General features: G+C 55.5%; 1 protein-coding gene across 1 annotated transcript; it reads left to right on the plus strand.

The window, feature by feature from the left end:
* Positions 1-4,031: 4,031 nt before the first annotated feature.
* Positions 4,032-27,214, plus strand: Clcn7 (chloride voltage-gated channel 7). The gene is made up of 25 exons (XM_076840752.2): positions 4,032-4,242; positions 10,071-10,142; positions 12,408-12,479; positions 12,614-12,679; positions 13,154-13,286; positions 13,550-13,659; positions 14,429-14,509; positions 15,508-15,570; positions 15,664-15,747; positions 16,656-16,749; positions 16,911-16,975; positions 17,265-17,381; positions 17,739-17,793; positions 18,468-18,528; positions 19,051-19,186; positions 19,930-20,023; positions 21,369-21,538; positions 22,878-22,929; positions 23,389-23,516; positions 23,684-23,769; positions 24,130-24,259; positions 24,728-24,787; positions 24,863-25,039; positions 25,271-25,351; positions 25,608-27,214. Exons 1-25 carry the CDS (start codon positions 4,114-4,116, stop codon positions 25,692-25,694), a joined length of 2,403 nt encoding a protein of 800 aa, XP_076696867.1. The 5' UTR covers positions 4,032-4,113; the 3' UTR covers positions 25,695-27,214.
* The last annotated feature ends 380 nt before the right edge of the window (positions 27,215-27,594 follow it).

Consider the following 27,594-nt stretch of genomic DNA (forward strand, 5'->3'; position numbering starts at 1 on the left):
TGGGGGCCAGCCTGGCCAACCTGGCTCTGAACTCTGAGCTCAAGCAATCCCCTGCTTCAGGCACCCAAGCGCTGGGACCACAGGTGTGCACCCCTGCTTCTTGCTAAGAGCCCTCCTTCTCATACACCTCATCCTGCCATTTCGCTTCTCATCTAACATCTTTCTTTTGGAAAGACTGGCAATCTGATTGGTCACTGTTTTTGGAGGAACAGAATGCTAGGTCCCAGCATAGCCATCTTGCACAAGACCTTAGGAGCTGGCAGAAGTTGAACCTCTCACGGTTTGATTTCAAAACTCTTGATCATCCTCAGCCAAAGACAACAGGTAGCTTCCTTCACCCAGTGCAGAGCCAGGGCAGAAGACCCACAGGGTGTTATTTCCACCCACTCCCCCACTTTCAGGTTCTTACCACACCCTGAAGAACAAAGATGTCACAGTAGTCATAGCAGTGTTTGGTCAAGTCCCCAGACTTGGAGCTCCTTGCATTCTGCAGAGGCAGGTGTCACTGAGAGTGAAAATGTTCAGGATGCTTGTTGGGGTGGGGGCTCCAGCTGGGCAAGACACTGGAGCAAGGGTTTGGAGTTGGGGCAAGTGAGCAGGGTCACAGGCAGTGTCAGACAGCATGGTAGGAGCCCAGAGACTGTGGGGGAATTTGGGGCAGGCAGATCTGGGAAGCCAGCCTGGTTTAGGAGCCAGGCAGTCTGAACATGTATCCAACAGGACTCACCATTCCTACTGGAGGCAGAAATAAAGTCACCTATACACTCTCAGGCATAAACCACATCCCCCTCTAATGCCACCAGACTCTTCCTTTAACCCAAATCTATTCCATTCCTGGGTAAGGAAAACAAAATGACCCGAAGTGGTTCCAGGAAGTGAGTTCCAACAAAGAGCCATGGGCTGGTTTCTTTTCTCCCACAGCCACTCAGCCCAGCCCATCTGTTTTCTGACACACACATCTGTCCCTAAGATGACACATGGGGGGAGTGGCTAGCTCAGTGGCAGAGCATTCACCCTGCAAGTTTCTGGGTCCAGTCCCCAGAAGGGACTGTCTTTGGAAAACAGCTCCACCCTCCACAGAGATGGTCCACCCTCCCTGGTACTACCCTGAACCCTAGGAACTAGTCTTATCATGACCTGCCATGTCCATGCCACTATTCTGCTTAACTCTTCTGCCTACCCACCACATTCCCCCAAACCCTACTCGCCTAGAAGACCTAAGCCCATGACCTCCACTGAATGGCAACTCATTGCAGTCCTGCAGTCAGGTGGCAGATCCCTGCTCCCAAGGGGCATGGGGAGCCAGGCACCACGGCACACACCTGTAATTCCAGCAGCTCGGGGATGGAGGAGCTGAGGCAGAAGGATCCCAAGTTCAAGGACAGCCTCAGCAACTTAACAAAGGCCTAAGCAACTCAGTGATACCCTGTCTTAAATTAATAAATACAAAGGGCTAGGGACATGACTCTGTGGTTAAATGCCCCTGGGCTCAATCAATCCCACGAACGAAAATGAAAAAGAAAGAAAATTGTTTTTGTAACTTCACAAAAAGCACTGCAGAGCAATCAGGGAGCAGTGTATCCTGTCATTCCAGCTACTGGGGCAGCTGAGGCAGGAGAATTACAAGTTTGAGGCCAGCCTCAACAACTTAGTGATACCCTGTTGTTAGGCTGTTAACATAACTATGTGTTAATTAAGAAAGTTAAGTCAAGCTAACTCTATTCTGGCCAGACACCTCACCCTGCTCCCCCTCCTATTCCCCCTTCCTGCATGAGTCCGCTCACCCAGAGGCTGACACCTCCACCCACCTGCACCCTGACCATAGTGCTCCCAGACAGGGGCCTGCCAATTCCAGGAGCTGGTGGCAATGTGCCTTCTCCTCATGCCCCTCCCCCTTTGTGGTTCTAGAGGTTTTGAAGCTTGCTCTCCACCTGCAATAGCAAGGGCTAAGCCCACCCCCAATGTACAACCCAGGCTCTGCGGAGGTCGCTGCTTTTTCTCTGCGCAGAGACAGCCTTTTCTGGTTTTTTAACAATAACAATAAACTTGCCGGCTGGGGATGTGGCTCAAGCGGTAGTGCACTCGCCTGGCACGCGTGGGGCACTGGGTTCGATCCTCAGCACCATATAAAAATAAAATGAAGATGTTGTGTCCACCGAAAACTAAAATAAATATTTAAAAATTCTTTTTCTCTCTCTTTAAAAAAAATAAACAATAAACTTGCTTCTGCTTGGCTTCAATGTGTCTGGGTGATTTTCAGTGTGTCCTGTGCCACTTTCCTTACACCTGTCTCAAAAAATATAAGTGGGTTCAACCTAAGAAACAAAACAGTAATCATGGGGAAAATTCAAAACCCCGTTGGACTTCCTTCCTCTTATTCTGGGTTTAGTTTCTATTTAGAATTATTTTGGGGAAGGAGATGTTCTATTATCTTCTCAGCCTTGGAGACTCAAAAGAACTTTTAAAGCCTAAAGAAAAGTTGTAAGACTAATACTTTGCACACCATATACATGTACCCTAGAGTGATCTTTTTTTGTCACCACTTAAAGTCTGTATTTCACATGGATTCCTGGACTGGGGGTTCACTGTCACCAGTCTGTTCCAGTGCAGACCCTGTCTTACCTGTGATGGGTCAGACCTTCACCATGAAGCTCTAGTTGCTTCCCAACACGACTCTGGGCTTCCTTCAGCATGTTTACATTTCCACGTGGACATCATGGAGATGATACCTTTTCTGCATCTTTCCCAATGCTCTCTAGGATTGATTTATTTATTGATCACTTTTTCCCTCCTAGTACTAGGTATTGAACCCAGGAGTCTTCAGCTCTTTTTATTTTGTATTTTGAGACAGGGGCTCACTAAGTTGCCAAGGCTCATCTCAAACTTGTGATCCTCCTGCCTGAGCCTTTGGAATCATGATTTTCATCTTCTGGATCTGGCAGATTTGGTGCCAAACATGATCAATCTACAATCTGATTATTGCATTTTTTTTAGTAAAACCAACAAAGAACAAATGAAGTAAATAAGCATTTTCCCCCCTCACATTGCTGGGGACTGAACCATGAGGTCACACATACTAGGCAAGCACTCTTCTTCAGCTGCATCCCCTACCCCATTAATAGTCTTGACATCCACATGAGCTTCAACAATGGTCTGCCGTTTTTGGAATGGACAGTGAGCACAGCTGTCTTTAAAGTCAGGCAGGCAGTTTTTTTTTTTTTTTTTTTTCTTCTTCAAATCTTTATTTTGTTCGTTTATTTTTATGTGGTGCTGAGAATCGAACCCAGTGCCTCACATGTTCCAGGTAAGTGCTCTGCCACTGAGCCACCACAACCCCAGCCCCAAGCAGGCAGGTTTTGACCTGAACTTTTTTTGAATTTTGTAAATACAGCTCCATCATTGGGCAAGTCTCACTTCAAAAACATGGCCCTTCGGGATGGTAAGTTTGGGCTCCTTGAGTCCTTGTGAGTAGTGATTTTCCAAGCATCCTCTCCTCTGGCTCCGGCGGCAGCGCTGGCGAGGGAACCCAGGCCCGCACTCTCCAGGCAAGCGCCCTACCACTGCGCGGCGGCCCTGGCCGCGCCAGCTCTCGGTGAGCACCGTTCTCCCGAGAGCGCAGCCACGGTTAGTCTCGGTTTGGTCGCCCCGTTTTGCACTGCCTCTGTCTTGGCTAAGTGCCAAAGGCCACCTGCGAGGACTTGACCGCGCCTCGCTTCTTGTCCTGCGGGAAGCTGCACACTGTGGCCACCAGGGGGCGCGGCCAGTCGCAGCTCCCGAGAGCTAGCGTGGGACGATCACACTGGGAAACGGCCCCTTCGGTGACACTGCCATCTAGCAGGTGACACCGACTGTTCGCCAACTGTCCGCAGCGCCAGGCCCCGGGCCGCCGTTACTGTCAGCCTCCCCGGGGTCTCGCGACACCGGCGAGCGGAAGAAGCCTGCCTCGGCTGGGGCGCCCCGGCCCGCAAGGGCTCTGGGAGGCGTTTCTGCGTGGCCCTCCGCGGCCGCCGTCTCCGGTCACGTGAACGCGGGCAGGTCACGTGGCACCGGAGCGGGTCACGAGAACGCTCCCCGGCTGCGGCCGCTTGCCGCCGAGTCCCGGCTCCGCGGGCCATGGCCAACGTCTCCAAGAAGGTGTCGTGGTCCGGCCGCGACCGCGACGACGAGGAGGCGGCGCCGCTACTGCGGAGGACAGCACGACCGGGCGAAGGGACGCCGCTGCTGAACGGCGCCGCGCGACAGGTAAGGCTGCGGGGGCTCGCGGCGGCGCCTCTCAGTGGAACCGGAGCCGGAGCCGGAGCCCGCGCTGGGCACCCGCCCGCCCGCTCGCTGTTGCTGCTTTTTCGAGGTGCGGGGCATTGAGCCCAGGTGCGCTCCACACCAAACTGCACCCCCAGCCAGCCCTTTTTATTTTGAGGCAGGGTCTCACCAAGTTGCCCAGGCTTGCGGGTCTCCTGCCTCGGCCTCCTGAACCACTGGCATGATGGCCACCGTGTCCTTCCGGCTTTCTCAAACTGTGATTTTATTTACTGCTTTTTGAATCCCAGGATATTTTAACAAGTTAGATGGCAGGGTTTGATATTTCTGTGAGAGTGACTGAGAACCTTTCTGTGGAGATCAGTCCTGACTTTGGGCGGTTTTATGTTTTTTTGTTGTTGGTTTTTTTCCTTTTTTCGGTACTGGGGGTGGAACCCTGAGCTTCACACATGCCAGGCAAATGCTCTACCGCTGAGCCACACCCCCAGCCCCACTCAGCAGGTGCTTGGCCATAACTCCTGTCTACTAGTCTCAGCACGAAATTGGATTTGGAATGTGCAGCCAATGCAGTAAGCATCCAGTGAGTGGGTGAGAACAGGTTCCGGTGTCATCACAGCTTGCGTCTTTAAAAGCATCAAGGTTGGGAGAAGGATTACTGTTTCGCTTATTTACCCCTGGTCTGTCTGCCTGTGCGGATTGCATTAACTTTGAGTCAAGTGAATTACTTGGGTTGATGGCTTGGTCTTTGTAATTATCTTTCACCTTTTCTTCTGTTTTAGATATGTCTGGCAAACACTTACACAGTGTTTAAAGATTGGAAAGGGCAAAAAAACCAAGCTATTTTTGTAAACTTATATGAAGGCTTTTGCACTGCCTGGGAGATGTATCAAACAATGAGAATCAAAGTCTGATGGTTGCTGGTAGGAAGCAGCTCAGCTCCCTTGAAGTGACAGCTGCTTGCAACCCATGATCTGAAGTGGTTAGAGTGGTGGGACTGTGTGATTAGCTCTTTTCCTCTTGGGATGTTTCTGGGTTTTATGTGTTTTCTCTGTTTCAAAGTAATGTAATCTGAAGTTAATAAAACAGAAGAAAGAAGAAAACTGGGCTGATAGGTTAAAAAAATGGAACTTTGACAGAGGTGGAGTTTGGGTTTATTCTAGAAATGAACAGGCATGGGGTTTCCTGTTTTTCTTTGCAAATAGATACAGGTGTGTGTGTGTGTGTGTGTGTGTGTGTATGTGTGTGTGTGTTTAAAGAGGTGTTGATTTCTTCCTTTAAATGTCATTACAGGCTATTTTATTTGCAGTTAGTATTGATTAGCTGCTCTCAAACAATTTAAACCATGTGTTTGCCTGGGACACCATAGTGCATTAATCAGCTTCTGTCCCACTACAAATAGGCCCAACACCCTGGGAGGACTGTGCAAGGCACCCCACTGGCACAGGATCCTCAGGCAGGAACAACAGCAGTAGACAAAGGGGATATGTGTCTGGGACCCTGCAACAGTGTGGATTACACTGTGGGGTAGGAAGGTCAGACCGGTGAGCACGAGAGTTGGCTTTGAGTTTAACTCAGCTCTGGTGGAGGCCAGAAGGAGGCTGGGGCCTGCAGTGCTTAGGATCCTGTCTGCTTCAGCATACTGCACAAGCATAATCTGGAGGCTAGGCGTCCTGAAAGACCTTTGCACTGGAACATGTGACCAGCCGAGGGTCTTGAGCATGGTCTTTTCCCTGCCTGTGCCTCAGTTTTGTTATCTGCAAAATAGTTAATGCATGGATAGCCCTGAGCCTGGAGCCTCTCAGAAAACATGTTTTGAATGAGCCTCAGTTGTTCCTAGTAATGTAATGCAGCAACTCAAGAGTGACTTGTCTTTGCAAATGCATTAGTGCGTGATGCCCTTAGCAGCATTTCTTGTCAGGGGGGTCTCCTCTGGGTGGGCAGGCTCATGGGTAGGTTCAGTGGCACCCCAGTGCTGCAGCAGACAGGACTTTTGAAACTTTCCCTAGGTCCAGGGCCCTTGTACCAACCCAGGCCCACAGCTGCTGTGAGAGTTCTGGTGAGCAGACACAAGAGCTTGCTCTGCCTGCCTCTTGGCCCTTCGGGGTTTGTTGCAGGAGTCCCATGATTGGACGGTGGCATGGTTGCTATCTTGGCTAAGGCACAGGTGTCTGAGCACCATGAGGTTGCTGCTATGGACAGGGCAGACTGGAGAGTGGCCTGTTCATGCCTGGACCCCTATGGAAAGTTTGGTCCCTTCAGAATCTGTTCCTTTTCCCAGACCCATTGTGCCAAGCACAGTGGGAGAGGGGAAGGATGAGGTCACCAAGCAGGTCATGGTCATGTGTGTGGACAGTTGGAAGAACAGCATTTTGAGAGCTTTTTGAGGGAAGTCTGAGCGAGGAAGAGTGGAGGCAGGGCAGAGTGGGGGCGGGGCACACTGCAGTGCTGGTAAATCCAGGACATACCTACAAACGCAGGGAAACCAAGAGTCCCAGCAGAGGAGGCTCTCAGGTTGGTGTGGGACTGTGTCCTGCCTTGGCAACCCAGAGCTACAGATCACGGGATCTGAGGGCACTGTTGAGGAGACCTAGGGTGTGGTGAAGTGGTGGGGAGGGTCCTCTGGTCATCCCCTTGAACTCTGTTCTCTTCTAGCAAGCACTGTTTGTTCTCAGCCCCTCCTAGAAAGTCCTTGCCCTTCCCTTGCCCTCTGCCTAGCCCCAGCCCCACTTTGCGTAGGGTCAGCAGCTCCGCCCCAGAAGCTTAGGTGGGCTAAAATCAGCCTAGGACACAGGTATGGTCCATGGCCCAACAGGGAGCAGAGCTGAGGGATTCAACTGGGCCTGGACCTGGTTGGAGGGCCCCGGGGAAACCCCAGGGGCCATAGTGCACAGTCTCCACAGCCAGGACTGCTTCCACTGTCCCTGCACTCTCTGCATTCTAGCTGCTCTTCTGGTCTTGGGCTTTGACTCCTTGCATCCGCCAGGTCAGCCTAGATGCCTTCCGCTCTAGAGGCCCTTGGCCACTGTGTCTAAAGCAGACCTTTTGCTCTTGTCGCTTGCCTCTGTCAGTGTGTGCTCAGCTTTGTGTGTGACCTGGTGTCCTTTCCAAGTTCCCGGCTTGTGTCCTCAGTGTTCAGCGTGGAGCTTGGCAAGTGGAAGCTGTGCCTGGGATCTTGGGATGCATGGTGGACAGCACGGACCAGCAACTGATTTTCAAGATTTTCAAAAAATGTTTTTAAAATTGTAGTAAAAAGCATATAACAAAATTTAGCACTTTTTTTTTAAGAACATAATTCACTAATGTTTAGTATATTCTCGTTGTGCAATCAATCTGTAGAACTTTTTATCTTGCAAAACTAAAACTTTGTTCCCACTAAATAACTCTTCCTTTCCTGGGCAGTGCACTCTATTTCCTGTCTCTGGATGTGACCTTGTATGGTGTGTGGGTGGACGTGCAGTGTCTCTGCTGTTGTGACTGGCTCAGTTCCCCAGTGTCGCATTGCAAGCCCTGGGGGGTGGTGCATGGCAGTGCCCTTTCCTCCTGTGGCTGATGGAAGCCACTGCCTGGGGGCAGGCCTTTTGTCTGCCTGGTGGTGGGTACTTGAGCTATTGCAAGACGCTGCAGTTCTTTCAAGACCCGGCTTCTAGTTCTTGGAGTAGCTAACCTGGACGTGGAGTTGGTGGTTTGTAGGGCAGAGTTCTGGCTTTTTCTGAGGAGCCACTAGACTGTGCTCCATGTCATTGGCTGCTCCGTCTTACACCTGAAGCAGCTCCCTGCCCTGCTGGCCCTGTTGCTTCCCGTCTCCTCTGTGGTGCCCTCCTGGTAGGTGTGTGGTGGCAGCTCACTGGGGCTTGGGGCACCCCTGGGTGTGCTTACCAGCCAGTGGGTGCTGGTGTGTCTTCTCTGGAGAGAAGTCTGTTTTGGGGCTTGGCTCTTGTTGGGGTGAGTTGCTTGGTTTTAGCAGGTGATTCGCAGGATCCTTTCTATGTTCTGCCTGTCAGTCCCTCGCCAGATGCCATGATTTGCACAGACCTCCTCCTGTTTTGGAAGTTGCCTTTTCACTCTGTTGATGTTTCCTTTGACCATAGAAATCTTTGATGTGACTTTCAAATAATTAGGGCTCAGTGGGAGGTTGCAGTGCTAGTGTAGGGCAGACCCCACCTGGTCTGCCCCCAGGTCCTGCAGCTGGTGTGGAAGCCAGGAACTGCTATAGTGCCCTGCAGCAGATCCTTGTGAGCCCTGCCTTAATACATCAGTTACCCAAGCTCACCCTTGTCCAACCTCCTCGAGGTCACGCCCATCCCCAAGCTCTCACTCCAGTCTGCCAAGGTAGCTCAGCAGTGGGGGCGGTGGGGGCCTCTTGGTGGTCCTGCTGTTGTGCCCTCCTGTTAGCCTCCCGGTCCTTCATGTTTGGGGCTTTGCCTCCTGTTGCCAGGTAATGCCCTTGAAGACTGTATTTCTGCTCACCTTGCATACTCTCAGGCCCAGGACCATATGGTAGGCTGGCGCACATCTGTACGAGGATGTGGGGACACCTGAGAGTCTCGGCCTAGCCTAGCTTCTGCTCCTGAGGAATGGGACCAGCTTCACAGAAGAGGGGTCCTGGGAGCTCCCTGTTGCGGTGGGAGGAGGAACCTTTGGCTATATGTCTGTGGGGGACTGACTTGGAATCCGCCTGCCTGTCTGCCATGCCAGGTCCTATGAGGACTGGGGCCTGCAGAGAGAGACAGGAGCTCCAGGGGCCCTGGGAGCACTGGGCTGGGAAGGTCAAGTTCTGGCAACTAGTTGGGATGTGGCTTGGGGCAAGCTCTCTAGAGTGTCAGGTTCCCCATACACACCAGTCTGCAGAGACCTCTGGCCTATAAGTTCCTTTTCTGCTCTGGTTTCCTCGCCTGTTGGCTAATCAACAGCTGGCTTGGGATGGGGTGGAAACAGATGGACCCCTGCTGCAGGACTCTGTATCTCTCCATGCCTTCACAGAGCCTTTGTGGGGGAGGGCTGGTCCTGAGAGCAAGAAAGGTACAGGGAGAGGAGTTGGTGGAAATGCTGGCCACCAGGATGGCTGCTGCTGTCGGGGTGGGGACAGCTCTGGGTGGCCTAGACATAGCATGGAGTCTCCTCACTTCCAGGCTCTTCTTTCCCCTCATGGGCATGTTTGCTTTCTAACACAGGCAGCAGACTGCCCACACATGGCTGTCCCTCAGCTGTGAAGCTGGCCCCTCTGTCTTCCCACCCCAGCCCTTTTGTGAAGGTCTGGGACATGGTTGGGAGCAGCTAATCAGATGGTCTCAGGACAGAGGAGGATGGGCTGGGCAGGTCTGGGCGCAGCCAGGAGGTGCTCCTGAGTGGGGCAGGGCCCCCAGAGTCAGGGGAGAGTCACAACAAAGGGCATTGCTGCGCGAGCTGAGCTGCACCACCCTGGAGACTCAGTGGGGCAGGACCCACCCAGTTCTGTGCCACAGGCCTTTTGGGAGATGTGCACATACTCAAATCCAAGCATGGGGCAGAGAGGCCATTCTGGACACAGTGCTGAGGAGGTGGTAGGCAGTGGGCCTCCTCGGGATCTGGGTGAGAGGGGAGGGTGGGGCTCCTCAGCATGGACACTGGCTGGTCTAGGAGTATCTCCAGCCCTTCGTCCTGGCAGGTGGTGAGCGCTCCATATCCATCCTAAAACAAGAGATGGGCACTGGGCTTCCGGGTGGGCCGTGGGGGTCAGGAGCAGGCCTGTCTCCCGCGGGAGGAGGGTGGTGCCAGCTGGGCAGGGGTGGGTGCATAGCACGTTCGTGTGCTCACAACCTCTGTTCTGCTCCTAGTCGCCTCACTCCGCATCTTTCCGAATTGGACAGATGAGCAATGTGGAGCTGGACGATGAGCTCCTGGACCCGGTGAGTGATGGCCGTGCACCCTTTCCTACCCCTGCAGAGCTGCTTCCTACCAGCAGGCAGAGGGCTCGTACCCCACTGAGCTGGGGCTGTGAGGGCCGGTACAGGCAGTTAAGCAGAGGAGGAGGAGGGCCTTGGAGCCCAAGGCCCAGCAGAGTGAGCCAGGCGTGGGGCGCCCTGTCCAGCAGTTGCCATGGGAACATTTCCTGCACCCCCACCAGCTGGCCGCTTGCACCCTGCCTTGTGGTACCTGTTGTGGTTTAGATTTGTCCCTGATGGCTAGCGATGCCGAGTCTCCTCATGCACGACTGTGGATAAATGCCTGTGTGGAGTCTGTGCACATTTTTAATTGGATTATTCTTGTTTTGAGGGGATTTTTATTTGTTCAGCTGTTTTGAGTGTTAAACCCAGGGCTTCAAGCATGTTCGGCAAGCAGTCTACTACTGAGCTATATTGCCAGAACTCTTTGAAATTTTGAGATAGGGTTTGGCAAACTTTCCCAGGCTGACCTTAAATTTATGATCCTCGTACATCAGCCTCCTGAGTAGCTGGGACTATAGGCAGGTACCACTACCCCCAACTAAGAGAAATTATTTTGGGGGAGCGTGAGTGGCTGGGGATTGAACTCAGGGGTGCTTTACCACTGTGCTACATTCCCAACCCTTTTTATTTTTTATTTTGAGACAGGGTCTTGCTAAGTTGCTTAGGGCCTCACTAAGTTATGGATGCTGGCCTTGAACTCATGGTTCTCCTGCCTCAGTCTCCTAAGTCGCTGGGACTATAGGCGTTTGCCACCCTGCCTGGTTTACATTATTATTTTTTTTTAATTTTTAGTTGTAGACAGACGCAATGCTTTTGTTTGTTTGTTTTTTATAGTTGTAGATGGACAGAATGCTTTTATTTTATTTATTTTTACAAGGTGCTAAGGATTGAGCCCAGTGCCTCACATATGCTAGGCAAATGCTCTGCCACTAGGCCCCAGCCCCAGCCCCAGCCCCAGCCCAATACCTTTGTTTTATTTATTTTTATGTGGTACTGAGGATCAAACCCAGGTCTCACACATCTAGGCAAGTGCTCTACCACTGAGCCACAACTCCAGCCCCCGTTATTTGCTTTTCAATAACTGAGTTATGGGAGTTTGTTCTTTCTTTCTTTCTTTCTTTCTTTTCTTTCTTTTCTTTCTTTTCTTTCTTTTCTTTCTTTCTTGCAGTGTTTGGGATAGAGCCCAAGGCCCTAGAACACTAGTAAGCTCTCCACCATTGAGCCATACCCCTAGCCCATAGATGTTCTTTCTATATTTTGGACACAAATATTCTACTAGATAAGTGACTGGTAAATACTTTCTCCCACTCAATGGGTTTTCTTTTTGCTGTCTTGGTGTTCTTCAATGCACACGTGTTTATTTTGATGAAATCCCAGTTACCTGCTTTGCACTACTTATGCATTGGGTATGGTGATTGAGAACCTCCACCGGAACCAAGGTCCTGGAGACTTGTCAGTCATTTTCTGTGGTATTGGGGATTGAATTCATCTCTGGCCCTTTACTTTGAGACAGGGTCTGTCTAAGCTGCCCCAGGCTGGAATCACAGGCCAGCACCACTATGTCCAGCTGCATTCTACTTTAGACACTGTTATAAACAGAATTGACTGTTTTGTTTGTGGTTATTTGCTGCAAATGCAGAGGAAGACAGTTCATTTTGTACCCTTTAATCTGACTGAATGTGTTTACTCATTGTAGTAGCTTTCTATATGTGAGAAATTCTGGCAGGAACCTTCAAATTAGAGGTGATTACGAGTGGTGAGAGCCCACTCCTCTTCCTGGCTGGGCGTATCCCTGCTGCTCACTTGTGGTGGGGTGCTGCTTGTGGGCTTTCTTGGGGCTTCCAGCAGGTTGAGATATTGGCCTGCCTTCTGCTGTATTGATGTTTAATCAAGAAGATGCTGGATTTCTGCCTGTCCAGATGGCCCCATAGCCTTTGGGCTTCCGTCAGCACAGTTTTCTGCACAATCTGGGAGAGGTGACTGTGAGTGCCAGACCTACCTTGCCTTCTGGAACAGTCCACCTTGGTGGTGCGGCTGGGCTCCTGGTGCACAGATCTGATTGAGGGTTTCTGTATCTGTGTTCAAAGATAATGATGGGCTGTAAGTCCCTTATGGTATCTGGCCCGCCTTTGGCATTAGAATGAGGCTGGCTCTGGGACAGGTTGAGATGTGGCCCCTTGTACCTTGTTCCCAAAGAGCGTGTACCTTTGCCTTTTTCTTCCGCAGGAAAGGGACTCGTCCCACCCCTTCCCTAAGGAGATCCCACACAATGAAAAGCTCTTGTCCCTCACATATGAGGTGGGTCCCCCTCTTCTGTTACTGGCTTCAGACCCTACCCTCTCGAGCCTCCCACCCCAGCCTGGCTGCACTTGCATCTATCTCCCCTTCAGTAACTGATCAGCAATTGCAGCCCCTGCTGCCCTGTTCCACAGAGCTTAGACTATGACAACAGTGAGAATCAGCTGTTCCTGGAGGAAGAGCGGAGGATCAACCACACGGTGAGTGGGTGGGTCCCTGAGTGGGTGGGTCCTGTCCTCAGGCTGAATAGTGCTTCTGCTCATCTCCCTCTCTCCTTGTCCCCAAGAGTCTGGGTTTTGGAGCCACTCTCTGTCCCTCTGGTTTGTCCTTGGGGGAGCCCTAAGCTTGTGACCCTTGATAGCACATACTCAAAATGGCAGGAGTGTCGTTGTCCTTACCGGGAGGATGTTCTTGAAATATCAAGTGTGGCTCCAGGACATCCACAGCTGATTGGGAATTTGTTGGACCCCGAGGTGCTCTGTAGTCACTGAAATGTTGTTTAAAGACTGAGACATTGGTCAGAGGCTGCCCTTGGGAGGACTTGGGTCCCTGAGCGTGGTCCACTGTGCAAGGTGGGGACCTGACTCCCAGGAGCCCCTCATGCTGGTACCAGAGCCACCTGCACCAGGGCATCTGGCTGCCACCCACTTCTGACCATACCTTCCTCCCAGCAGGCCTTCCGGACAGTGGAGATCAAGCGCTGGGTCATCTGTGCTCTCATTGGGATCCTCACAGGCCTTGTGGCCTGCTTCATTGACATTGTGGTAGAGAATTTGGCTGGTCTCAAATACAGGGTCATCAAGGACAGTATCCTTTCAGCTGCCTACACAGAGTGAGGGTGGGAGCTGGGGCTCAGTGGTGGAGTGGTCAAGTGGTGCAGTGGCCAGCCCTGCAAGACATGGCCAGCTCCTGCCATGAGAAGTCTGAGCTGTCCAGTCAGTACCATCACCGTGCTGGCAGCCAGCGGCCTCTGTGCAGGTGCACTTCGCCCCAGTCTGACTGCAAGAGTAGGGTGGGGTTGGCTGGTGTGGGCTCAGTGATGCAGCGCCCCGTCCCTGACAAGCCACCAGATATTGACAAGTTCACGGAGAAAGGCGGGCTGTCCTTCTCCCTGCTGCTGTGGGCCACCCTGAATGCCGCCTTTGTGTTCCTGGGCTCCGTGATCGTGGCCTTTGTAGAGGTACACCTGCTGCCGGAGGTCCTGGGTACTTGTGGCCTGGGTCTTAGTGAGTGAACGGGGCCCCTTGGCTGGTGACTACTGCTTTCTGTTAGTGAGAATCAGGTGGTGCCTGTGGAAAACCACTCAATGAAGGCAGAAAACATGTTGGGATCTCCTCATCCCAGCCTGGGCAGAGCCACTGCTGCCCCAGCAGCACAGGCCTGCACCCACCCCACCTCGTCCCACCTACCACACAGGCCCGGCACCTTGCCCTGGCATCATCACAGCTGGACACAGGTGCTCCAGGGCCCGGGTCTTGGGGACAGGGCTAACTGCCCAGAGACCCGGGTAGAGGTGGGAGCAGGACCAGCCTTCTCTGGGCACTGCACATGCCCACCTGAGGTGTCATCCACCCGAGGCATCCCTTCATCCTAAGGCATCGTCCCTCCCATGGGCCCCTGTGCTTCTTGTCCTTGCCGTGGGGTGCTAGAGGAAAGAGATGCCAGTACCCAGAGCTTTCTGCTGAGTGTAGAGTGGTGCTCCATGCACAGGAAGCTGTGCTTGCTTGGTGCATGATGATGTCCTGTCCTTCCTGGGGCAGGCCCCCATCCACAGGGGCCTTCTGGCTCTGCCAGCAGTCCCTTCCACATCTGCAGGGTTATCTGGGAGGTGGTTCTGGGCAAGGGGGCAAGAACCTGTACCCGGGGTCAGCCTTCACCAGGCCGGGCCTCCTGCCTCAGGGCTGCCCCACTCCCTCCACTGGCCCAGTGGCACCTTCCTCTTCTTCCAGCCAGTCGCTGCCGGCAGTGGCATCCCCCAGATCAAGTGTTTCCTCAATGGGGTGAAGATTCCCCACGTGGTGCGGCTCAAGGTGAGGCACATGTGGGGACCCCGGGTGCAACAGGTGCTCCTCCAGGGACTGTGGAATCCAAAGGCTTGTCTTGTCCATTACCCCTCCAAACCTAGCCCAATGGCAAGGACTAGTGTTGGTATCTCTTACGTGGTGCAGAGAGGCTGAGCCTACGTGTGTGTGTGACTGCAGCCACAGGGAGTGTGTCTGTGACCAAGGACTGTGGTGGGCAGTGTTTGAGAAGCTGAGCGGCCAGGCGAGAGCGCTGGCCTTGGCCCACCCTTTCCCTTTCTTCAATGCTTTCTTTGGTATTCTTCATGCTCAGTATCCTCAGTAGCATCCCAGTTCCATGGGAGCTGGGCCCCCAGCTGTTTACATTTGCGTAGTCACTCTTCCTAGCTTGAGATGGCCAGGGGCTGCTTCCTGTCCCCATCCCAGGAGTGGGTGGGCGAGCAGCGCCCTGTAGGGCCTGTGCTCTGTGGCCAGGGCGGGTCAGTGTGACCATACTCCAAGGAGTAGGGACCATTCAGCTGGCAGCTGGAAGAGTCCTGTACTTTTATAGAGTACGATGGACCTGGAGCTTCTGGAGATGGCCTCTGACCTGATTTCCACCCAGGGTTACTGGAACCTTCCAGAGGGTTGCTCTGCCCTGGCTCCTGCCCCGGCATGAATGCCTTCAGATGGGCATGAGAGGCTGTATATCCATGCAGAACTCACCTCTGATGAGTCTGTAGGACAGGGCAGGGAGGGAGGACAGACCCACCCCCTTGCCTGGGGAGTGCTTGGGCTGACAGAGGGCGTGCATCCCCTGCATGTGTGCTGAGTGGGAGCACAGCTGCCCCCTGCATGTGCGGTAGTAGGAGGACCAGGAGGAAGCCCTCCACCAAGGACAGGGCTGTGGGCAGCGGCAAGCCCATGTGGCTTTGTGGCTGTGGCGCCTCCTGTGCCCGTGGCCTTGCTGCTCTGGTGCCGGGAGTTCTGCCCTTGGCTTAGAGGCTGTGCTTTCCCTTGTGTTCCAGACGTTGGTGATCAAGGTGTCCGGCGTGATTCTGTCTGTGGTGGGGGGCCTGGCCGTGGGAAAGGTAACTACTATGGATGCTGCCCCAGCCTGTGTCCCATCCCTGTAAGTCACCGAGGCCCATGGTGTCCTTGAGTGCTGCTCACTGTGCTTCCAGGAAGGTCCGATGATCCATTCTGGGTCTGTGATTGCCGCGGGAATTTCCCAGGGGAGGTCAACATCACTGAAGCGAGATTTCAAGGTGAGCCCCCCACGTAGACCTGTGTATGACTGTTCCTCAGCCATCACTGCCCCATGCGGAGTCTCACTGGGACCTATGTCTTGGCTCCAGCAGGGCAAATAGCCTGTCCCCACCTGTCTCTGCCTGAGGGACACCTGGCCTGGCCAGATAAGGCAGACACCGTTCCTCCACTCTCACCCAGTGGCCTCTCTGACTTGCCCTATGGTTTTGGTGCTGTGTGGGGTGTACAATTATGTGGACAGGGTCTGTGGCTCCGCTCTGGCCGCCTGCAGTGGCTCAGTCTTCATGTATATCCATGACGCTTGCTTCTGAGACGTTCTGGAATGGCTTCCTGCCATCTGCCTGCAAGGTCCCTGGCGTTTTGATGGGTATTGCACTGAATTTTTATGTGAGTTAAGAGAGAATGAACATTTCTATAGTACATGGTCCTTTGTTTTTGGTATTGTGTGTTGAACCCAGGGGTGCTTTACTGCTGAGCTACACTCCAACTGCTCTTGTTTGTTATTTGGAACAGGGTCTCACTAAGTTGCTGAGGCTGGCCTTGAATTTACCATCCTCCTGCCTCAGCCTCCCAAGGACTGGGGATCACAGGTGTGGCCACTGTGCCAGCCAGAAAACAATCCTTTTTCAAGATCAAGGGTAGTTTCGGTTTTCTGCTCTCTTGGGTTTTTTTTGGATCTCTTGGTTGTGCAACAGACTCCCGACAGGCTTCCTGTGTGCACTGTTGCAGACAGGCTTGGCCAGGGCCCATGTGCTAGCAGCCTGCATGGTCACTCATGGTGGCTGGGTCAGGCGGTGGGGGTTGTGGAGCAGAGCCCTCCCTGCTCTGGTCTCTCAGGCCTCCTTTCCTTCTGAAAGGTGTGCTGTGGAGCACCTGCCACAGGGCCCTCGGCCTCTTCCCGTTTCAGATCTTTGAGTACTTCCGCAGAGACACAGAGAAGCGAGACTTCGTCTCTGCAGGAGCAGCAGCTGGGGTGTCAGCTGCTTTTGGAGCCCCTGTGGGTGAGCAGGGATCCTCCCCACCCGCTGCCACTTGAGGGAAAGGAGACTCTGGCCTTCGGACCTCGTCAGAGATCCCTCTTCCTGGGGCCTGGGGTGGGCGGTGCCAGGGTACAGTGCCCTTGCCCCTCAAGTGCATGTCAAGCATGGCCACTGCCTTCCAGGTGGAGTCCTGTTTAGCCTGGAGGAAGGGGCTTCCTTCTGGAACCAGTTCCTGACATGGAGGATCGTGAGTGCCTTTGACACCCCGCCAGGTCTCCTGAGGAGAGGCAGCAGGGCAGAGTGGACATCTCACCCTCTGTGTTGAGCCTTGTCCACCTGGGCGGCTCCAGGGGACTGGCCCTTGACTTCCCTCACGTCCTCTGCTAGCTTGTCTCCAGTGGTGTCCACGGCTGTGCAGTAGGTTCAGCCTGCTCAGTCCAGGGCCCTCTTGAATAACAGGAGCCTCAGCCTCCCAGACTGGCTCAGGGTATCCCCGGGGTGCCGGTGGCTGAACTGTTGGCCTTTCTGTCCCACAGTTCTTTGCTTCCATGGTTTCCACCTTCACTCTGAATTTTGTTCTGAGCATCTACCACGGAAACATGTGGGACCTGTCCAGCCCAGGCCTCATCAACTTCGGGAGATTCGACTCGGAGGTACCCACCCCGCCCTACCCTACTGTTCCGGTGCCAGGATGGATGGCCCTTCACTAAGGCTAGGGTGGGAATGCAGCCTGGGAAACTGAGCTCTTCCCAGCCTCAGGGCCCTGTGGGTGCTCAGGGTACATGTGGAGACCTGCCCAGCAGAGCCTTGGCGCCGCTGTGCAGGCACTGACGCTGGGCTGCATGAGCTGCCCAGATCAGCTAGACTGACAGCAGGGACAGACCTGCGTAGAGCACCCATGTTTCTACCCGGGGGAGCTCTACGGCCCTGTGTGCAGGTGTGGGAAGTGCCACGCATGTGGGCAGGTGTCATGACCAGGCATGTCTCGCTTTGTCCCCTCTGTGCCACAGAAGATGGCATACACCATCCACGAGATCCCCGTCTTCATCGTCATGGGCGTGGTGGGTAAGGCCCTACCCTAGGACAGATGGCTGGAAACCTGTGCTGGGGGCATGGTGGGTAAGGGAGGACTGTCCACCCTGCCACGGGGCCCTTCTCCTCCAGGTTCCTCTAGAGGGGCCACTGGAAGTGGAGGGCTCAGGAATGTCCCAGGTTTATGCATTCTGCAGTTTTCTCTCCTTTTGAAGTTGCAGGGGCAGTGATGGGATCCCCTGGAGCAGAGTGGGCCCAATGGCTTCCATGGTGAAGGCCCCCTATCCAGTCACTGCTCAGGACCAGCAGTGATTCCGAGTTTGGATTTTGTTTTGAATTCTAGTACATTTTCATGTTCATGATTAGATACTTTGGGGAAGAGACCATGTTTCAACACAGAGGTCCTCTGTCCCCTGCTGCTTGTGCACAGCGGGCTACCTAGGAGTTCTTACAGTGCCTGCCTTAGGTTGTAACCTGTCATGAGGATGCGGAGTCTTCCTTCTGTGGGTCTTGTCTGTACTTAGGAATTTGGGTTTCAATTTTGTGGTGAGGAGCACGTGAGCAGTGCTGCTCTGTGAATCCATTTTCCTGAAAACAAGGGGCAGAGTCTAGAGGGCATTGGTCCTCTGTACCAGGGTCCCGGCTACTCTGCTGCCGGGACCCTTTCCTCCCTGTGTGACTGATGGGAGTTTGCCTCCTGGTTGTAGGTGGCATTCTTGGAGCCGTGTTCAATGCCTTGAATTATTGGGTGACGATGTTTCGAATCAGGTGAGAAAGAGCCTCTGTCTTGGATGCCATGTTGGTAGCTGTGGTTACACAGCTGTGTAAGTGGGTGGTCTACACTGGCTGAACTGGGGAGGGGGACTCCAGGCCTGAGGTTGGAGAGCCTCCAGAGAGAGTATGAGGGCTCCTCACCCAAGGGTCAGCCAGGGTGGGTCTGGTAGCTCTGACTTGGACACCATTGTCCTTCCTGCACATGGTCAGCCTGTAGGGAGCAGCTCTGGGCTTGCAGAAGCACTCACCCACCCCCACCCCCACCCTGTTCTGGCTCCAGTGACAGCTACCAGTGGAGCAGGAGAGCTGGTGGGAGCACTTCCCACAGCAGAGGTGGGGGAGTCTTACTGCTGGGAAGCCTTAGTCACTGCAAGGAGGAAGATAGCTAGGATGCCCTGGAGACTGGGCAGATTGATTATTAAGCCTCCCGGCCCACCTAGTAGATGGCCTGGTCAGGTTGCCATGGTAGCCGCCGAGGGTGTCCCTGCAGTGATTGCCCCTGGCTCTTGGCTCCAGGTACATCCACCGGCCGTGTCTCCAGGTAATTGAAGCCGTGCTCGTGGCTGCTGTCACTGCCACCGTTGCCTTCGTGTTGATTTACTCGTCCCGGGACTGCCAGCCCCTGCAGAACTCCATGTCCTATCCGCTGCAGGTAGGCCTGGGACCCAGATGGGCAGGTGCAGTCCTGGGGGCCGTCCTCCAGCCTAGCTTGTATGCTGCTCCCTGCAAGAGAAGCTCCAGAGCCAGCTGGCTGGTGCACTGCAGACCTGTCCTGTCTGGGGTAGCATGGTGCTGGCTGCTTTCACTGTGATCCTCTTCCCAGACTAGTTTGAATGCTCCAGATGGGGCTCGAGCTCTAGGCTCAAGGTACACAATCTCCCAGCCACAGAGGAGCCTCATGGGGATGTTCTTGACCGCTTATTTGTAGTAGCCCAAAGTGGCAGCTGCCCACATGTCTATCCACTAGCAGAGTGAAGTGCCCTTCCACAGCAGGAAGTCAGCTGTGGCCCAGATGAGTCTTAAAAATGTGCTTGGTGAGAGGCTAGACACAGGGCCTTTGCAATTCCCCTTGGAGGTAGGATGAGGATGAGTAGCCTCTGCCCAGGGTTGGGGCAGAGGGGGAATGAGTTCTGGTGGAGACAGATGGGAACAGACTTGCAAAGGTAGTCAGGGTCACAGTGGACAAGCCAGCTTTGCTGCAGCCCAGCTCTGCCTTAGCCCAGGAGGGGCAGGCCTGGGCCTGGGGCTTGCAGTGGCTGGCATCTGGCCGCTGGCTCTGGCAGTGTGCTCACAGGGCCCCTGGCTGCCCATTTCCCCAGGCAGCAGGGGCAGGGTGGGCCCGAACATAGCCTCAGGGCCAGCTGCCTTCCAGCTTGTTCCCTCCCGACCCTGCAGCTCTTCTGTGCAGATGGCGAGTACAACTCCATGGCCGCAGCCTTCTTCAACACCCCCGAAAGGAGCGTGGTGAGCCTGTTCCACGACCCGCCAGGTGTGCCTGCTGGGGCAGCGGGCAGGGTCTCAGCCCAGCGGTCCTTGTCCTGGGCTGGAAGGGTCGTCCTGTGTGGTGCAGTGTGCCCGGGCTGCAGAGGTCACCTTGTGGCCAAGCACCTGGAGGGTGGCCAGCCAGGTGTCCAATGGCCATGCCATCCTCTTCCTTTCTGGGGTGGCTTAGGGCTGCCTCTGGCTCACCTCCCAGTGGATTCCGTCAGGAAACCCAGCCTTCTGAGTGCCAAGCTGTCTGACAGCGGTGCAGCAGGTGCCCAGAGCCAGGCCCTGCACACTGGGCCACACAGAGCTGAGCTTTCTGGTGCCTGTCTCAAGCTCTGCTCCTTCTTGGCCTATCACAAGGCCAGTGAGGACATCTGTCCTTGATTCTGGGTCTATGTGTGTGTATGTGTGTGTGAGGGTTAGATTTAGCAGAAACCCTTTTAAGCGTGGAGCGAGGTAGGCCTGGGTCCCCTGTGTGCACACCAGGGTCCTGCAACTGGCTATGGTTCCAGTAGTATTTGGCCATGTCTCCTGCAGGCGGTTGCTTGGTGTGGACTGTGCCTTCCCCACAGACCTCTGCCTTCCCTGGCCTACTCCTTCCCGGTCCTGCTGGCCTGTACTATAGCACTCTTTGCCGGGGTGTAGGCAACACCTCCCTATCCCACCCCCTTGCTCTCCTGGTCCCCAGCCTTCAGATCTCCATGTTCTGGCCACCTTGGATGTCCCCTCTCCACTTAGCCCAGTCTTCCAAACCTGACCTCTTAGCACCTTGTCCAAAAAGAAGCTGCCTCCTGGGACTTGGCTCAGCCAGTTGCCAAGAGTGGCTCCTGGCCTGGCTATTGTCCACCCTCCCAGATGTGACATCTTCCCAGAATGCATCTTAGGCACCCACTGCAACCAGGAGGACAACTTTGGAGGACAGGCTCTGTAACACTGGCCATTTTGGACCACAGGGCCTGTCCTCCGGAGTTGAGCTGTGCTAAGACTTGGAGGAAAGACACCTCCCAGTTCAGCTGGTCAGTTTGAGGTCAGACTGAGGACAAGTCTAGCAGGGCTGGGTGCAGGCTTTTCTGGGGATCATGGATGGGCCACGGATGTGGGATCTAGGGTGTCACCCTGGGCTCCACATCTGCTCTGCTGGCTTGAGGTCACTGTCACCACCACTTCCCCTTCTGGTTGACCAGTCCCTTCTTTTCTCCAGGGAGGTGGAGAGTACCGAGCCTTCAGGGAGCCTCTTGTCTTGGGTCTCAGGGGGCCTGGCTCCCTGGGTATGGCCACATGGACCAGGTGGGGCAGTGCACACGGGCATGATTCGGGTGGGCAGTCAGTGGTCTTGCTCCCCCCAGGCTCCTACAACCCCGTGACCCTGGGCCTGTTCACCCTGGTCTACTTCTTCCTGGCCTGCTGGACCTACGGACTCACTGTGTCTGCAGGCGTCTTCATCCCGTCCCTGCTCATCGGGGCTGCCTGGGGCCGGCTCTTTGGCATCTCCTTGTCCTACCTCACGGGGGCAGCGGTGAGTGGGAAGTGGAGGAGGGAGGCTGGGACCCTGAAGTTGAGATGTCCCCTTAATCCCTTGTCTGGAGGCCACTGCCAGAGACAGCAGGGCGCCCAGGACAAGTGGGCAGCCTCAGGTGGGCTATGCTGCTGTACTGTGCACGCTGCAGACTGCGGGGACATAGCAAGAGTAGGGAGCCCAGGGCTAAGGGACAAGCTGGGCCAGGCCTCACCCAGCAGGGCCTTCCAGCCCCTCCCTCCTCTTGCCTGCCTCTACAGTGCTCGGGTTTTGGTTTTTGCTTTGTGTTTTGGGTCTGTTCAACTTTTCAGTTATCCAATAAGATTAAAACATCACCAGACAGGTCACAGTGATTGGGTGCTGGTGCACGCCTGTGATCCCAGGTACTGTGATCCCAGGAGGCTGAGGCAAGAGGGTTGCAAGTTCAAGGTCAGCCTCAGCAACTTAGCTCGACCCTTTCTCAAACTTTTAAATAAAATACAGGGGCTGGTGATGTGTCTCATGGATAGAGTGCCTGAGTCTAGTCCCAGCACCACAGAAAAGGGGAGGCTGCAGTAAGGAGTCTGTACCTGCCCCACTTCGCTGCCCAGGCTCGCTCGGGCGGGGGGGGTGGGGACTCTTGGTGCCCTCTGGCCTCTCTGGCATGGTTTATTTCGGTTTGGCTTTTCCTTTACCTGCCACCCTCAGTACCAGGGATTGAACCCAGGAGTGCCCTACCACTGAGCCACATCAACAGCTCTTTTTATTTTGTATGTTGTGACAGATTCTCACTAAGTTGCCCTCATTAGCCTCAAACTTGCCATCCTCCTGCCTCAGCCTCCCGAGTCCTGGGCTCACATGCATGGCCATCGTGTCTCAAACTGAGACACATTCACATGGCATAAAATTCTGCCTTTGGAGAGGCACAGCGCTGTGGTGGTTAACACCAGCTCAGCACCCTGTGGCCACAGAGTCTTCTCCATCTGGCACGGAGCCCATTTCTCCTCCCTGCCCTCTGCATTTGCCTGTCTTGGACACTCCCCATCAGTGGGTCACAGTGTGTGGCCCTTGTGTGCTGGGGCCTGCAAGAATCCCCGCCGGCTGGGCGCTGTTCTTTGGTGTCTAGGCCTGCACTCAGAGCACCTGGGCCTGGGTGAAGCCTTGTCTGCCCAGCTCACTAGCATGTCCAGCTAGTGCAGTCTGCTCCCCCGCCTGTGGTGAGGTGCCCCTGGGTCAGTTATAGAGTGGCCACACAGAGGGTGTGTGACACCATAGGATGGCCAGGCCCTCCTGGGTGCCTCCTGGTGGGTTTGGTGGGAGCTGCTGTCACATGGACTTCTCCCTGGGTTGCCTCCCACAGATCTGGGCGGACCCTGGCAAGTACGCCCTCATGGGCGCTGCGGCCCAGCTCGGTGAGTCCTGGGTCCTGCCTGGTTGATAGGGTGGGCCCCATGAGGTCAGCAGGGCTCATTCTCAGTAACCCACCTGTGGTGAGCACAGCCAGAGCTGGCCTTGCACATCCAGTCGGCACTCGGTTTAAAAGAACAGCTTAGGCTGGGGCAGGGCACAGGCCTGTAATCTCAGCAGCTTGGGAGGCTGAGGCAGAAGAATCACAAATTTAAGACCAGCCTCAGCAATTTAGCAATCCCAAAATGAAAAATAATTAGGGCTGTGGCTCAGTGGTTAAGCGTCCCTGGATTCAATCCCCAGTACCAAAAACAGAACAAAAATCAGAAGCCTGGGAAATAGGCCTGAGGCAGAAGTTGGCACCACCCCTGGGACATGACCACACCAGCAGTCTCCTGGGAGCTGGACCCTGCTGAGCTGGGCCCTGCTGTCAGGAGGATAGGGCTCACATGCACTACCTACAGGAGGGATTGTGAGGATGACCCTGAGCCTGACAGTCATCATGATGGAGGCCACCAGCAATGTGACCTACGGCTTCCCCATCATGCTGGTGTTGATGACTGCCAAGATCGTGGGTGATGTCTTCATCGAGGTGTGTGAGCCATATAACCAGATATAGAGGGAAGGGTCCCTGTGAAGCCACCTGTAGAGGCAGGCACAGTGTGTCTGGCGCCCTGCCTCGGGGGCTAGCATGGTGGGGGGCCCTTGGGGAAGCACTGTGTCATTAGGCCCCCACGCATTGTGATGCCTGTCCCCCAGGGCCTATATGACATGCACATCCAGCTGCAGAGTGTGCCCTTCCTGCATTGGGAAGCCCCAGTTACCTCACACTCACTCACCGCCAGGTATGGCCGGCCAAGGTGCCACTCAGTCTCTCCCCCCCACCCCCACCCCGCGGGCTGCAGGACCACAGGTCAGGGAGTATGGTGCTTCATTCTGGACGCTCTGGGTGGCAGGCGGGCAGGGAGGAGGCTGCATTCCTGGGGGGGAAGCTGCCCCAGCACTGGGCTGGGCTCCCGATTCCAGAGAGTCTTGGGGGGGTGGGAGGCCCCTGGGCTCCAGTTTCCTAGTGTGACAGCCTTGTGCCATTGAGCATCAGCGTGGTGCACTGATGACTACTGAGGACACCTTGTGACAGGAGGGCTGAGTCCAGTCTGTGCTGGTGCCCCAGTGACAGGCGGCCTTGGGGGTGGCTTCCCTGGCAGGGAGGTGATGAGCACTCCCGTGACCTGCTTGAGGATGAGGGAGAAGGTCGGCACCATTGTGGACGTCCTCAGCGACTCTGCGTCCAACCACAACGGCTTCCCTGTGGTGGAGGGTGTGGACGGCACCCAGGTACTAGGCCTGCCCTGCACTGGGTGTGCAGCAGGACCTCGCTGCCCATAGAAGGAGATGACCAGAGTCACCCGGTCTACAGGAGAGCCATGCCAGAATCTCATGGTCCTGACCCAGTGGGGTGGTCAGTGTGACAGTGGCTCTCACCTTGTCAGGAGGCAAAGGCTGGACATGAGCCGCTGCCATATCCCTTCTCCTGATGGGGTCATAAGACGTGGACTTTGGTGGAGGGGATTAGTTTGGGGCTGCATGTCCTCTCCAGCCAAAGCTGCCCTCTCTTGACACCTCACCCGCGAGCCCCGCACGGGGGCGTGGCTCAGGCCAGGCTGCCCTGTCCCTGGTCTCGGGGCTCAAGGGCCCTGTGCAGTGAAGTGCCTGGAGGAGCTGTGATGGTGCTGCAGCCGGGTGGGCAGGGCTCTGGCGGGAGCAGGGGCCCCAGGGCTGCCTCTGAGCCCATGTTTCTTGCAGCCAGCCAGGCTCCAGGGCTTGATCCTGCGCTCCCAGCTCATTGTGCTCCTTAAGCACAAGGTGCGTCGGGCAGCCCAGTGGGGAGGGCCTGGGGTGCGGCCCCTACTTGAGTACCTGACTGGCCACTGTCCGCAGGTGTTTGTGGAGAGATCCAACATGGGCCTGGTACAGCGGCGGCTGAAGCTGAAGGATTTCCGCGATGCCTACCCACGCTTCCCCCCGATCCAGTCCATCCACGTGTCCCAGGATGAGCGGGAGTGCACCATGGACCTCTCGGAGTTCATGAACCCCTCGCCCTATACAGTGCCCCAGGTACCAGAGCTCAGGGCCTCCTAGGATATTGTGGAGTGGCCACCTCTGATGGACACAGAGGCAGGGAGAGTGGGGGCCCCTGTTGCTACTCAGGGAGGGTCTGTTGGGGGGAGTCCCCAAGGCAGCATACTGGGGGTCGGGCCCAGACGGACAAGAGTAGACTGGCAGACCTTCCTGGGTCAGGGTGCAATCCCGGCCAGGGTGGGCCCACTGAATGCTGTGCCTTTGCAGGATGCATCCCTCCCTCGGGTTTTCAAGCTGTTCCGGGCTCTGGGCCTGAGGCACCTGGTGGTCGTGGACAACCGCAATCAGGTGGGTCTGGTAGTCTGTGTCCTGATGGGCTGGCCAGGTCATGGGCACTTGCTCTTGCTCCCATGCAGGTACATGGGTGTGAGACCCAGCCTGGCCTGTTCCTGCATCAGTGCTGGCACAACAGCTGTACCCTTTACTCTGCCACGTGCCAGCCTCAGAGTCTGTCGAAGCTCTAAAGGCTCCCCTGGCACCAGCCACATATGGGACAGGTGGGGTGCTGGCCCATGGACTGTGTGACCTGGTGTTGCTTCTGCAGGTCGTCGGGCTGGTGACCAGGAAGGATCTGGCCAGGTACCGCCTGGGAAAGGGAGGCCTGGAGGAGCTCTCACTGGCCCAGACCTGAGGCCCAGCGCCCCGCCTTGGGCGGTAGCACTCCCAGCCCCTTGCACCTACTAGGGTCCCTGTCCTCTGGGGGTGTGGCACTGGGAGCCGGCTTCCCCAGACTGAGCCAGTCCCTTGCTATGCAGGTCCATCCCCCATTTCCTGCCTCCAGGGGTCACATGTGCAGTAGCACCTTCCCTGGGACCGAGGGGAGGGGCTGGCATGCACATGAGGTGGATGTGCTGCATCCTGCCTATAGTGGCTTCTGTGGTTCCTGTGGGAGACCAGCTCCTGCTGACCACTCAGGAGCTGGTCTACTTCTCCCGGCCACAAGCTCAGTCTCATTTGCTGAGAATCCACAGCATAGGGCCCCTGGGCTTGAGCAAGGCCCAGCCTGAGCCTCAGTGGCCAGGGCCTGGGAGCTGTGTGTCCCCAGGGCAGCTCCAACAGGGAGCCCCATGTGCACCCCTGGGTTTACACCCAACTTGGGCAACCCCAGGTCCAGAGGACGTGGCAGATGAGCTCTGTCCCAGGGTCTTGGGAGCTGAGGATCACCTTAGTGCCTGACTCCCAGGTCCTGCCTGTCACCCTAAGTACTCCAGAGCTGGGGTCACCCCACATGTGTACAGCAGCCAGAGGTCAGCCTTCCCATAGCACCAGCGGCCTTGGTACCCGCTGATACATCTTTTCTGACAGCAGCAGATGCCACTAGAGGTAGCCTCCTGCTGGCCTCAGGACCCCCAGGCTGTCTTAGTGGCTCTGGGATAGACCATTGAGAATCAGCCAAGAAGCTCCCACCTTCCCACCCACCAGCTGGGCAGCCACCTTCAGACAGATGACTAGATGTGGTGTCCCTATGGCTGCAGGGCCCCTCCTGTGGGACACGGAAGGGGATCTCTGTGTCCCTAGCATATATCTTGAAGGCCACATGAGTCCTCCTGTGGAGGACTGGCACATGTGGCCCCGGGCTGTGCTTCCTCCTCTGCTCTCCATGGGTCCTGAGTGTGAGAAATAAAGGACCCCTGCCCAGACAGCCAGTGCCAGCCTCCCTGTTCAGCCCACTGGCACTTGTGGAGCCAGAGGTTGGGCGCTGAGGTGGTGGTGACTGATGTGTGGCCAGGCCTTCCTGTGAGCACCATGGCCTCCCACCCTGCAACCTAGGGAGCTGCAGACAGGTCAGGTCTGGCAGATAGCCATCCGCCCTCACTGGGGCCCTGCCCTCCTCCAAGCAGCTCGCAGCCATTTCTACCACCCCTGCTCTCTAGGCCAGGAAGCCCCACTCCTGGGCGACCCAGGATACTGGGGAGTCCCTCCCCCAGGACCCTTTACTCCACAGGAGGCCCTGGCAGGTGGGCCTGGGAAACAAGGCAAGAAGAACTCTGGAGGGGCTGCATCTGAGTTATCCTCAGGGCATGAGAAACCGCCAGGCCCCAGAGACGTACCAAAAATGCACGTGCAATCTCTGTACACATTGTTTTGTGTTGGTCACATGTTGGAATGACATTTTGGAAATATTAGGTCAAATAAAACAAATTGTCATAACTCCTGTCGTCCTGGCCTCCTTCATGGCTGCTGGGAGAGCCGGAGGTGCCAGCAGCCCTAAGTGGTGGGTACCTCCTGCAGCTTGCCCCTGGGTCTCTGGCCTGGGCTGTGGTCAGGACTGGTTGGCTTGGTTTCCCTCCCTGCTGCCCCTGGAATAAGCCCCTTTGCAAGATGAAGCTGCCCAGTGCCCCTCAGAACCTTCCAGAAGCTGGCAGTTGGAGGCCATCAGGATGGGATAGGTGAGGGCTCAGGTCCACTGGCAGTTGGTCCATGACCCACAGGGTTCTGGTGAGGAAAGAAAAGTTCCAGAATAGCTCTGTTGCCCAGCTGCTCCTGCCTCCTGTGGGACCCTCTGGGAAGAAGGCAGGATGTAAGGGTGG

Source organism: Callospermophilus lateralis, chromosome 19, assembly GCF_048772815.1.
Source record: "Callospermophilus lateralis isolate mCalLat2 chromosome 19, mCalLat2.hap1, whole genome shotgun sequence".
Classification (NCBI taxonomy): domain Eukaryota; kingdom Metazoa; phylum Chordata; class Mammalia; order Rodentia; family Sciuridae; genus Callospermophilus; species Callospermophilus lateralis.